Consider the following 12,624-nt stretch of genomic DNA (forward strand, 5'->3'; position numbering starts at 1 on the left):
TCATATTTAGTATCTTCTGTCTGCTTTGGGTTTAATCTATTGCCCTTTTTCTAATTTCTAAGAATGCACATTTAGCTAATAATTGTATTAAATTTCTTTTTTTCTAATATAAAGATGAGGTTTTAAAATTTACCTCCTTGTATCAATTGAGCATTAGGCCACAAGTTTGATATCTTATATTTATAAATGCTTACTTCTAAGTATTTCTTAATTTTTAGCCTGATTTTTTTGATTCATGAGTTATTTAGAAGGGGTTATTTAGAGTTATTTCCCAACCGTGTTCTTTAAAATACATGTATTTATTTTGTTATTGGTTTCTTTCCCCCCCAAATCTCTTTTACTGGGGGGAACTCGGGTGTCCTCACTGCACGGCTTGTTCATTGGCACTGCTTCCCGAGTCCTGGGGCTTCATCACGTCGGGCAGCTCAGGCGGGCTGGAAAACGGCTCGATGCACAGGGTCTCAAAGCTGTCGTCTGCCCGGAAGGCCAGTCCCACTGTGGCTGGGGCCTGTGGCCGTGCTGTTTGGCTGGTGAAGCCACACTCACCCAGTGTCTTGCCATCATCCAACAGTTGGTCGTCCTAGCACAGCCACTGCTCGTCTGGCAGCAGCTTGAGGATGGCCTCAACGATGCGCTTCAGCTCGAACACCGCGCTAGACTCCTTGGCGTCCGTGAAGATGCTGGTCTTGTGGCGCCGGATGGTGAGGAACACGTCCATCCCGGCGGCTGCCTCTCCCCTCGATGAGCTCGCGCGGCCGCGCTTGTTACTGATTTCTAACTTAGTTAAATTGTTCTAGAATATGTTTCAAATATTACTTTAATGTTTTTGAGGCTTATTTTATGATTTAGCACTTGTTCCTTTTTTTTTTTAATTTTTGAGACGGAGTCTTGCTCTGTCGCCCAGGCTGGAGTGCAGTGGTGCCATCTTGGCTCACTGTAACCTCCGCCTCCTGGTTTCAAGTGATTCTCTTGTCTCAGCCTCCCGAGTAACTGGGATTACAGGTGCCTGCCATCACACCTGGCTAATTTTTGTATTTTTAATAGAGACGGGGTTTTGCCGTGTTGGCCAGGCTGGTTTTGAACTTCTGACCTCAGGTGATCCACCTGCCTTGGCCACCCAAAGTGCTGGGATTTCAGGCGTGAGCCACCTCGCCTGGCCTCCTTCTAGAAGCTTTAGGTGCTTAGCTTTTTACATTTAAGTTTATGATTGATTTTTAGTTAATTATGGTGTGTGGTTAAGGGATCAAAGCTTTTTTTTTTTCCTACATGGGTATAAACTGTTACGGCACCATTTATTGAAAAGGCTATCTTTTCTCTATTGAATGGCCTTAGTGCCTTTGTCAAAATTAGTTAACCGTACATGTGTGGATCTATTTTTGGGCTCTATTCTGTTTCAATGATCTATTTGTCTATTCATATGCCTACAACACACTGTTTGATTGGTAATGGTATCATAGGAAGGCTTGAAATCAAGTAGCATTAAGTCCTTCAATGTTGTTCTTTGGGAATCCAAATGCCTTGTTTTCAGTGTGGAGGTCTTATACCTGTTTCATTAATTTTTCCATAAATAGTATGTGATTATGGTGCAATTATAAACAAATTTTATTAAAATTGAAATGCTCCTTGCCAGCTTTGATAAATCATATTTCTAGAAATGGCTACAATGTTTCCAGCTCTCACATTCTTCCAGAATCTTGTCATTGTCCCATCAAGAAATGGAGTCTATTTCCTTTCCCCTTGGCCTGACCAGGCCTTTGTGACGGCCTTAACAAACAGGTGGTGGGGGCGATGCTGCGTGATTTCCAAGGCTAGGTTAGACTATGTGATACAGCTTCTGCCTGGCACTGTCTCTTGGGATGTCCACCCTTGGGATGTAAGGCAGCCCAGGCAGAAAGGCCACAGGTAGGTATACCAGCTGACCACCTGACAGCCCCAGCTAAGGTTCCAGCTGTCAGCCAGCATCAAATGCCAGACATGATGTTAATGAATTAGTGAAATAATTTTGGGGGAGGGGGTCTGGGGCGACTGCCTCATCTGTTGTTAGGAAGACAGAGATTCAGAGTTCTAAATAGTTCTTCCAAGTGTCGTTTGGGACATTGCTCTCTAAAAACAATGTGTAAAATGAGAAGAATTATGAGAAGAGCTAAGAGTCATCAAAATGCATTTACAGAATGCCTAATAAGAACCTCATAAAAGAATAAAGATTTCTGGCCGGGCGCAGTGGCTCATGCCTGTAATCCCAGCACTTTGGGAGTCCGAGGTGGGTGGATCACAAGGTCAAGAGATTGAGACCATCCTGGCCAACATGGTGAAACCCTGTCTCTGCTAAAAATACAAAAATTAGCCGGGCATGGTGGCGCGTGCCTGTAGTCCCAGCTACTCAGGGGGCTGAGGCAGGAGAATTGCTTGAACCCAGGAGGCGGAGATTGCAGTGAACCGAGATTGCGCCACTGCACTCCAGCCTGGATGACAGAGCGAGACTCCATCTAAAAAAAAACAGAAGACGAAGAAGAAAGATTTCCATTAAATCATCTCCCTTCCCGGATCCTTTGCCCAATGCTGTCAGGGTGTCTCTTTTAGTTGTTAGTTTTTAGATAATAATCAAGAGAGAGGAAAGAGATCCTATGAAGATACTGGTCTGCGGACAGAGGGAAAGGAAAGGGATTAGGGGTGAGTACACAAATGGCTTTCAACAGGCCTATACTGCTTTGTTTCCTAAACAGGAGAACAGGTACAAGGATGATTGGTACATGCTTATGTATAATTTTTAACATGCTACTTATATGCCATTTTCTTTTTAAAGTGTTTATGTAGACAGATGCGGTAGCTCATGTCTGTAATCCCAGCACTTGGGGAAGGTGAGGCAGGAGGATGGTTTGAGTTCAGGAATTTGAGACCAGCCTGGGCAACATGGTGAAATCCTGTCTCTACAAAAAATACAAAAAGTAGCTGGGTGTGGTGGCACGTGCCTGTGGTCCCAGCTATTTGGGAGGCTAATGGAGGAGAATTGCTTGAGCCTAGGAGGTTGAGGCTTCAGTGAGCCATGTTCACACCAGTATACTCCATCCTGGGCAAAAGGGTGAGACTCTGTCTCAAATAAAAAAGTGATAAAATGTTTACACATATATACATATATGTATACAGATATAAAAGATATAGACACACACTTAAGCATTTTAAAAAGGAAATGGGACTTTTTTAGTTTGAGGAAAAGAAGGGCTTAAGAGATGGCTTGAAGTGTTCGTTTGTATAAAAGAACTTCTTGAGAAGGATGCCAACTGACTGTTTTCTAGGACCATGAAGACTAAAAAGGAAGGATAGGCTTAAGTTAAAATAGTAGAAATTTAAGATGTTCAGAGGACAAACTGCTATAAAACACTAGTTCTTGAACACTGGAGTGGGCTGCCAAGAGAAGCGATCTGGCCTCTCCTTCCTTGGGAATCACCAGGAAAGGCAGAGGCAGCCTCTGTGCCGTCACAGCACTGGAGGGTCGGATCCTCTCCTGGGAGATCAGTCTGTCTTGGCTCAACTTATTGCATAAGGAGAGGGGCACACAGAATGAGAGGATGACGACAGCTGCCTTTCAGGGAAAGAAAAAGAATTCTCCCTTTCCCTTCATTTCCTCCTCCAGGAGGAAAGGGCTGCTCTGGCTTAGTTAAGTTCAATGACACTCATCGACCCACAGTGCTAGGGACTTGGTGTGGCTCCTACTGGGGGCTGCAGGCTGCCTTTCTACCTGTCTTGTGAACGCGTAGGGTCGTGGCCCTAAGAATTGAGGCAAACTCTCTTTGTTGAGGAGTGCTTGCTTTCACAGACAGAACACATTTCCCTGACTGTCCTGGTTGCGGTGCCATTTGCATTTGCTGTTTCTCCTCACAGGCTTCTTTGTCTCCTTTGGTTCTAACCTAGGCTGCCTCTGGCAAGGGTGAAAGGATGTCTCCAAGCCAAGCCTGGGTCACAGGGTGATCCACATCGGCACTGGATTCTAAGCATAATAATAAATACTGTCCATTTGCTAGCTTTTGTCCTTTGTGCATATATTTCCCTTGAAGACCTCAGAGATGGGATTTAGGTCTGACTCTGGCCAATGCCAACCTACTAATCTCCCCAACATCCCAAGAGGCAGTCAGATTAGGGGAATTAACCAAGACATCAAGGAGACAACACAAGTTGCTGTGAAATATTCACCTACTGCTCCTTGCAGTCTATGCTGTGATCTTCAAGGTGCGCCAACCGAGCTATATTTCACACACCTACAAAGTTGTCAGGGCAGTTTGGTTATTGGAAGATAAACATAGAAAGAGAAGCAACAACTCTGTTTCATGATGGGGCTGCACAAAGTCAGGGTGGGACATTTGGTCACTCTTCAGTGATCAAGGCAAATATTCTATATATAACCTACTCTGCTTCTTAAAAATTAAAAATAACCTTTATCTACTCTTTCTATTCCCACCTAAGTCAGAGCAAAAAAACCCAAAATGTTTTCTATTTATCTTGAAGTTTGGGGATTGAAAAAAAACACATTTTCCTTTTAAGTTCCTTTCAATTCTGGTTAGGTCCTCAAGGTGTTATCATAGACAGAAGATTTACTGAAGCATAGTGACAAGTTTTTGACAAATTCAGTCCTAGGATTAGCCCCAGCTTTAAGATTTATCCTCAGCAGCAATGAAGATCCACTGAGAAAACCTCTCCCACTCTGAAGCTTAGCTCAACAATTTAGAAAATTTTATTTTGATTCATCTTCCTGATAAAGATTCTTATCAGAAAAATTTTTTGAGGGCCCAGAAGAGACAGGTAAAGAATCCTACCTGAAGCTACATTTAGTGTAGATTCTTGCCAGCCTGCAGTTTTCAGTGTAAGTTGCCTGTCCCTTTGGATGTTGTTTTTTGTTTTGTTTTGTTTTTGGTGGAGTCTTACTCTGGCACCCAGGCTGGAGTGCAGTGGCTGATTTCCGCTCACTGCAACCTCCACCTCCTGGGTTCAAGCGATTCTCCTGCCTCAGCCTCCCGAGTAGCTGGGACTACAGGCACCTGCCACCACACCCGGCGAATTTTTTTTGTATTTTTAGTAGAGACGGGGTTTCACCGCGTTAGCCAGGATGGTCTCCATCTCCTGACCTCATGATCTGACCGCCTTTGCCTCCCAAAGTGCTGGGATTACAGGCGTGAGCCACCGCGCGCGGCCTGGATGTTTGTTCTTAAGAAAATTAGAAGCAGAGGCCGGGGGTGGTGGCTCACGCTTGTAATCCCAGCACTTTGGGAGGCCGAGGCAGGTGGATCGCCTGAGGTCAGGAGTTCGAGACCAGCTTGGCCAACTTAGTGAAACCCCGTCTCTACTAAAAATACAAAAATTAGCTGGGCGTGGTGGCGGGCGCCTGTAATCCCAGCTACTCGGGAGGCTGAGACACAAGAATCACTTGAACCTGGGCGACGGAGGTTGCAGTGGGCCGAGATAGCGCCATTGCACTCCAGCCTGGGCAACAAGAGCAAAACTCTGTCAAAAAAAAAAGTAAAAGAAAATAAAATCAGACGCAGAGGCCAGGCAGGAGGAGCTCAGGCCGCACTGCTGTCTTTGCTAGCACAGATTCTTTTTGCTGAACTCTGTACTACTCCTTGTCAGTCCCTAATGTTAATTTAGGTTAAAAGAAATGTAATGATCGCATCAGTAAAAGCAAGGTCAGACTTTCACCTGAACGGTTTTATTTTTGTTTTGTTCCGTTTTTACTCCGAGGTCAGAATGTCATCAGGCACAATAAAGATAGCTTTTTGTCTTCATGGGATTGTGCCCAGAAAGACCAAGCACAGTCTAAACATTACGCGATAAGAAAAAACAAAAAATAGATCAAGTGACCTTGGACAAGTCACCTTACCTCTCGATGGTTTTGTTTTATGAAAGAAGGTGTGTGTGTGTGTCGATGGGTCTGTGTGTGTGTGTGTGCGTGCGGGGGTTGGGGGGGGTTGCTGCTAAGGTTCCCTAGGGCTACCTGCAGCTTTAATATGCATAGTTAGAATGCCAGGCAGGTTGTGGAGAGTGGGGGGCTGGAGACCCCCGACTTCTCTGAGTGCCAAGCCACACATCAGACACTTTGGAAATAGCCCTTCCACGAAGTCCCTACACAGATCCCACCAGGCTGGGCACGGAAGAACAGAAACTGCGAAAAGAAAGGGACAGGATGAGTCCTGGGGGATCACAGCGCCTCCACTTGCACAGGACAAGTGACAGGCAGGTAAATAGGTAGCAGACAGGCAGAGACTCCGAGTCCCCCAGGTGCACCCCTCTCCTGGAAGAGCCCCCGAAAGCACAGGCCCAATCTCCCACCCCACCAAGCCCTCCCCATCGCCTTGCCCGACACCTAAAAGCCCCGGTCCTGCGTAATATTGCGGATCCCTCCCAGCCTCCCGTCCGCTCCTCCTCCCGCGGGGCTCCGCTCAGGGCCGGTCCCCCGCCCCCACGCCGCAGCCCGGGCCAGCGGGGCCCGCCGCGGTGGCGTTCGCGGGTGCTGCCGCATTGGCCGCTGCGGCACGGACGGCGCAGCCTCGGGCGCGGCCCGGCACAGGCGCCGGCGGTCCCCGCCAGCTAGCAGCCCGGCGAGGCGCTGGCCCACCCATGGCCCTCGGGCCGCGGCCCCTGCGCCCAGCCCTGCACGTAGCCTCCGTCTCTCGCCCGGGGCCGCCGAGCCCCCGACACGGGCGAGATGCTGAACGGCGCAGGCCTGGACAAAGCTCTTAAGATGTCCCTGCCGCGGAGGTCGAGGATCCGCTCGTCCGTGGGTGAGCTGGGAGGGGCGCGGCGAGGGAGGGTGGGCCCGGGGCGGGGGCGGCGCGGGGCGCGCCTGCGGTTATGCGACACTGCCCCGCCCGCGCCCCGCTCCCCTCCCTGGGCTCCCTGGGCTCTCTGGGCTGCAGGATCCGCCGACGCGGCGCGCTGGCCGCACGGGGGCTGGGCGTCGCTGCACCTGCGGGGCCAAAAGGCCCCAGGCCGGGGCGAGGTGAGCGGCGGGCGTCAGAGACCCCCGGCTCGTCCCTGTACAGATGTGTGTGTGTGTGTGCGGGAGCGCGTGTGTGTGTGTGCGCGCGCCCCGTGCGCGTGCCCGTGCGCCCCTACGCGCGGTTGCGGCTCAGGGATGCGACCTAGGCGGCAGTCCCCGCGGTGGTGGGCACGGTTTGGCGGCGCAGAGAAGATGCAGCCTTCCCTGCCGGCGGCCGGCACCGCGGTGCTGCAGAGCTCAAAAGCAGAGGGGGAAAAAGGCATCCGAAGGGTCCCTCGAGTGATTCTCACCACTTGGAGCCCCGGGTCCTCGCGCGCTCACAGCGGCGACGTACTGGCTCATAACCATCCGTGCATACAACCATCTGGAGACGAACACACACCCGCACACGCGCGCGCACACACACAGGTACACACACACGTACACACGCATGCGTGCACACATACCCTGCCTGCAGGCGCCTGGGTGTTGGAACTCGAAACCTAAAGCCAAAAACGCATGTGCCATACCCGACCACTCACACTGTTAGAGGCCTGCGTTCTATGATTATAGAACACATTTAGAAACTATGATGTCGTGGAGCCGGATGTTATGTGGCTATGACACTTGATAGGGTTACCTAGACCATTAGTTAATGCAGACGTAAAGAGGAGCCCCAAAAATGATTTCTTACCGTTTCAGGACTGCGGCAAGTTTGCAGGTAGATCTTTGACATGAGGAAGGTAGAGGGTGTACAGTTTGTAGCTGGGGTCACTTGTCTTCGTGCTTTTTTATTTGTTTTGAGAAAATAGGCACATAAAAATAAGCGACTTTAGTATTTCTGTAGTTGAGTAACGTGAGAGGGAAGCAAGCTTATCAGGTAATTTAAGCCAATGTTTGTTAAACTTGGGTAAAGTCAGGACACTTTCACATTCATTTTGAGGAGAATCCCAGCCTGAAGGGGTCACGGGGTGCAGGGTCAAGACTAAATAGCAGGGAAGAGCTGTGGCAGAGAGACAGTGGGAGGGCGCAGTCATACAGGTGTGAGAATTTCCCAAGGTGGAGGCAGCCTGAGGAGACCTGGGGACACCATCTGTACCTTTGCAGGTGGGGCCAAAGGCATTTGCTTATGATTTGGATGTGGGGCTTCAGTACAAGAAAAGAATCAAGGATGGCCCCACGGGTTTTGGTCTGAGACACCAGAAGAATGCACCCCTTGCTGAGATGGGGAAACTGCGGAGGACCAGGGTTCTCTTTTGCGGTAAGGGAGGGTGTGAAGAATTTGGTCTGAAATGCCTACCATAGAGCCAAGAGGAGATGATTAGTAGAGAGCTGGATTTATGAGTCTGGGGCTCCGGGGAGTGTGCAAGGCCAGACATAGAGATTCAAGAGTCGTCGGCAGGACCGGCTCCAAGAGTGTATGCCCTGCAGCTGCTCAGAGTCTGGCTCTTACAAGAGTCAGCACTTGCTTGGATGTTCTGCCCAATGTTGCTGCCTTGAAAGTCTTAATTTTTGAACAAGGGGCCCACCTTTTCATTTTACACGGGCCCCTAAGAATTATGTGATCAGCTGTCAATGTGTACAGATGTGACTTAGAAAAGAGGGGTCCTTCGGTAGAGTCCTGGGCACTCTAACATTTTGAGGTTAGGGAGATGAGGGTCAACAGAAGGGCCCTGAAAGGATGGCCAGGGAGGTCCCCGGAAACCCGGAGGGAGTGCTCTGAAACTCAGTGTGGAGATGTTCAGGAAGGGGTGGGGTGTACCTGTGCCCAGTGCTGCTGAGCTCAATAAAGATGAGGCTGGAGAACTGTCATGTAAGTGGAGGTCACTGGTGATCTTGAAAAGAGCTGTTAACATATCGTTGTGGGGAAGAACGCCTAATAGAGCAGGTGTAAGAGTAACAGGACAGGAACTGGAAACAGCAAGTCCGGAAAACTCTTTTGAGTGAATATTGCAGAAAAGGCAGGGGGAGAAGCAGATCGAGTGGTAGCTGGAGGAAAATGTGAGTTCAAGAGAGGTCGCTTTGTTTTGAGACTGTCCTACAGTCTGACGGCATGAACATCAACGCAGGAAGCTTTTAGGGAGCAGGGGGGAAGGCAGTGATCTGAGAGTAACCATAAGAAGCAGGGTCCTCCTGGCAGAGCAGTTAAGGCAAGAAGTTTCAGGAATAGTCAGAGGGGTCGGGTTGTGAGGGATCTTGCTGATGATAGGCTGAAAGTTCCAGGAGACAGAATGGAGGCTCTGAGATGGGGCCTGTTTAGGGTATTTGCATAATGTATGGAGAAGAAAGAGGATCTGCATAGTGTGGGCTCCTGGGGACACTGATGGGAACGGGGCAGAGGGCCTGACAATCGTGTACTTCCATAAAAATACTAAACAAAGATGTGTGATTTTTAGTGAAGTCTGCTACTTCTCATTATTAAAAAATAAACTAATGATGAAAGGATTGCAGATCACAGTCAGCTTCAAGAGTATATGCTGAGCTGTATACTATTTTTAAAAATAATTCTGGAATATTTTCTTGTCTGAGCCATCTTTGACTCTTATCTTATTCTGCATATTCAATTGCACTTTGATCAGTTTTAGCTTTCCCCAAATATTTACTTGGTGCCAGTGTGTCTCATTTTACCAAATGATGAAAATCCAAAGATTTGTGACCATGGGGATCCTCTTGCCCGTATAGTGCTTACAGTCTGCTCAGGGTGGAGCCCCTTGGAATGGAAACAAAGTCAGTGACAAATATATATCAGTGCCTTCTATGTGCCCGGCATGGTTCTAGGTGCTAGAGACAGAGCAGGGAACACAGCAGTGTGTCTCACAGAGCTTATGGTCTAGGCAGTGACTACAGTGCACGTGGGAAGAGCTCTCAACTCTCTTCTCTCACCTTGACCCAGATGAGTAAGGAAATTAAGGGTGTGCATGTGAATATGGGTGTCGGGGGTTGTGGGAGGGGAGGGGTGGGGACAGAAAGGAAGGAAGTTGTTTTCTATGGACGACAGCATCAGTGCTGTCTATGGCAGAAGCTCTTCCCTATCTTACCGCATTTCTGGACTTAGTGAAAGAACAGGCAGGCAGGAAGTGCACAGACCAAGTGCAGAACCCAGAGGACTTAAATATTCTTTTTTTTTTTTTTTTTTTTTTGAGCCTGTCGTCAGGCTGGTGTGCAGTGGTGTGATCTTGGCTCACTGCAACCTCCGCCTCCCGGGTTCAAGCAATTCTGCTGCCTCAGCCTCCCAAGTAGCTGGGATTACAGGCTCCCGCCACCACACCCAGCTAATTTTTGTATTTTTAGTAGAGACGGGGTTTCACCATGTTGGCCAGGATTGTCTCGATCTCTTGACCTCGTGATCCACCCACCTCGACCTCCCAAAGTGCTGGGATTACAGGCGTGAGCCACCGTTTGGACCAGGACCACAAACCTTCTGGAAACTGCCCCTGGAGCCCTCCTCTAAATTCCACACCCAACTCACCCTGCCCTCTGCTGGTCATCAAAGGTATTTTTTAATGTGTGTTTTCTGTTTTTGCCAGAACAACCTGCCCCAAGTTTCAAGGAGGAGAATCAGGGCAGCTGAAAATACAAGCCGTGCTAATGTGAGAATGTAATAGCTGGAGGATATCTCAGAGATGGTCTGATCCCTTCACTTTACAAATGAAAAAAAAAATTCGGAGAAATTCCTTACTTGCTGCTTAATTTCTGTCGGGACAAGCTAATTAGCAAGTCCAGTGTGGTTCTTATCATTGCCCACCTGCCTAGTTCAATATCAGATCTAAATGCAACAGAATACGCTCATTGACTGTATATGGTTTTCTCTTCCTTGATAAGAAATAAAGATAATAATCTAATTTCTCCTGCTTCCATTTCCTATACTACCCTTTGTGTGCTCAGTAATTACAGATTTTACTGAACTGTGTCATGGGCAGCTTTTGGACTTGGTCTAGTGGTCTAGATTCTGTTTGGAAGTTTCTTAAGGGCAGTATATCTAGGGGTTAAAACCCCAGAATTTAGGGTTAAAGAGAATTGAATTCAGGTTTTAACACTGTCATTTCTACCTATATGGCATTCAAAAGATTCATTTACTTCTGTTACAGATAAAGATAAAAATAAGAGTTTGCACTTCATGGGTGGTTGGTAGTGGTCTGTGGGTATGTGCACATAAGTGCATGCACTAACTGACACATTATCAAGATGATATCAACAACATGTTAGATTTCTCCCATGCTGCCCATCGTCATCTAAGGCAAAGTCCTCCATCTAGGTATTTATCCTATGTAATAGAAGAATTGGCAAAACTTTTGTTATTATTTTCCTTTCTAAATCTAATGATGGAGGCCTAACTAGGAGAGGACCGCATAGTCATCACAGGAGAATTTAAATGTCCTTTTACTGTCATTATCCAGGTGTAAATGGTTGCAGAAATAAGCGCTTACTCACCAGGAGCTCTGATTCTGGACAGAGTGTTCATCCTGTAGTGGCTCTGAAGGTCATCACCTTCTGTTGAAAGGAGTCCTGACAACAAGGCCGTCTTCTACCTCACAGGTGGCCAATAAGCACCTCTGCGGACGCCCTCCGTTGTCCAATAATTGATTTTACATTGACAACGGATGTGTTATCTTAAACCGTCCTCAGAGGTGCCAGCTAGACAAATGGAATATTTTACAGTTATTTTCAAAAAAGTTTTTAAGCATTTATGAGACGAAGTGTATACAGTGCCTCTAAAGAAGGGTCTCTATTCTTCCTCCTTGGATCTTTACATTTAGTAAATATAACTTCTGGTCAATACCACACTGGATACAAGATGTTATTTACATCCACTTAGGCTGGGAAAAGTGCTCAGCACAAATGTTAACAACCATTAAGAAGGGCTAAAAATAAAAGTGACCTCACTTCCATGCCTTGGGAGTTTCTCCCCATCATTATCAAGGGCAAACACAGAAACAGGACCTACTCCAGGACAGGAGAGAGCCCTTCCAGGAATAGAGTAAGGAGTAGGGACCTGTCACACCCCAGTGGCTGCCTGGGTCTGCCTGCATAGATCTGTCGTAAAAGTACCTGGATGGGCTGGGCACAGTGGCTCATGTCTGCAATCCCAGTACTTTGGGAGGCTGAGACGGGTGGATCATATGAGGTCAGGAGTTCAAGACCAGCCTGGCCAACATAGTGAAACCCTAAAAGTACAAAAATTAGCCAAGTGGTAGTGGTGCGTGCCTGTAATCCCTGTAACTCAGCAGGCTGAGGCAGGAGAATGACTTGAGTCTGTGAGGGGGAGGTTGTGGTGAGCCAAGATTGCACCATTGCACTCCAGTCTGGGCAACGGGGTAAGACTCTCTCTCTAACAAAACAAAACAAAGCAAAACAAAACAAAACAGTACTTGAATGGCCAAGCCTGGTGGCTCACGTGTGTAATCTCAGCACTTTGGGAGGCCCAGGTGGGAGGTTCACTTGAGGCCAGGAGTTCGAGACCAGCCTGTACAACATAGTGAGACCCCATCTCTACAAAAAAATTATAAATAGCAAGGCATTGTGGCACATGCCTGTAGTCCCAGCTACTTGAGAGGCTGAGGCAGAAGGATTGCTTGAGCCCAGGAATTTGAGGCTGCAATGAGCTACTGCACCAGTGCATTCCAGCCTGGACAACAGAGCGAGACCCTTCCTCTAAA

The 12,624-nt window shown here is 48.0% G+C and overlaps 1 protein-coding gene and 1 pseudogene across 2 annotated transcripts in view; one reads left to right on the forward strand and one right to left on the reverse strand.

The window, feature by feature from the left end:
* Positions 1–217: 217 nt before the first annotated feature.
* Positions 218–1,588, reverse strand: LOC100986334 (elongin-B-like; annotated as a pseudogene).
* Positions 1,589–6,552: 4,964 nt separating this feature from the next.
* ATP8A2 (ATPase phospholipid transporting 8A2) overlaps positions 6,553–12,624 on the forward strand; it is a 657,192-nt gene continuing 651,120 nt past the window's right edge. The window contains exon 1 of one of the 2 annotated variants that reach the window (XM_034936476.3): positions 6,553–6,770. In XM_034936476.3, the coding sequence (XP_034792367.1) occupies positions 6,695–6,770 (76 nt within the window). In that variant the 5' untranslated portion in view covers positions 6,553–6,694. The remainder of the gene's footprint in view (positions 6,771–12,624) is intronic. The other variant, XM_055096569.1, reaches the window with a different exon arrangement.

This window comes from Pan paniscus, chromosome 14, assembly GCF_029289425.2.
Source record: "Pan paniscus chromosome 14, NHGRI_mPanPan1-v2.0_pri, whole genome shotgun sequence".
NCBI classification, from domain to species: Eukaryota; Metazoa; Chordata; class Mammalia; order Primates; family Hominidae; genus Pan; species Pan paniscus.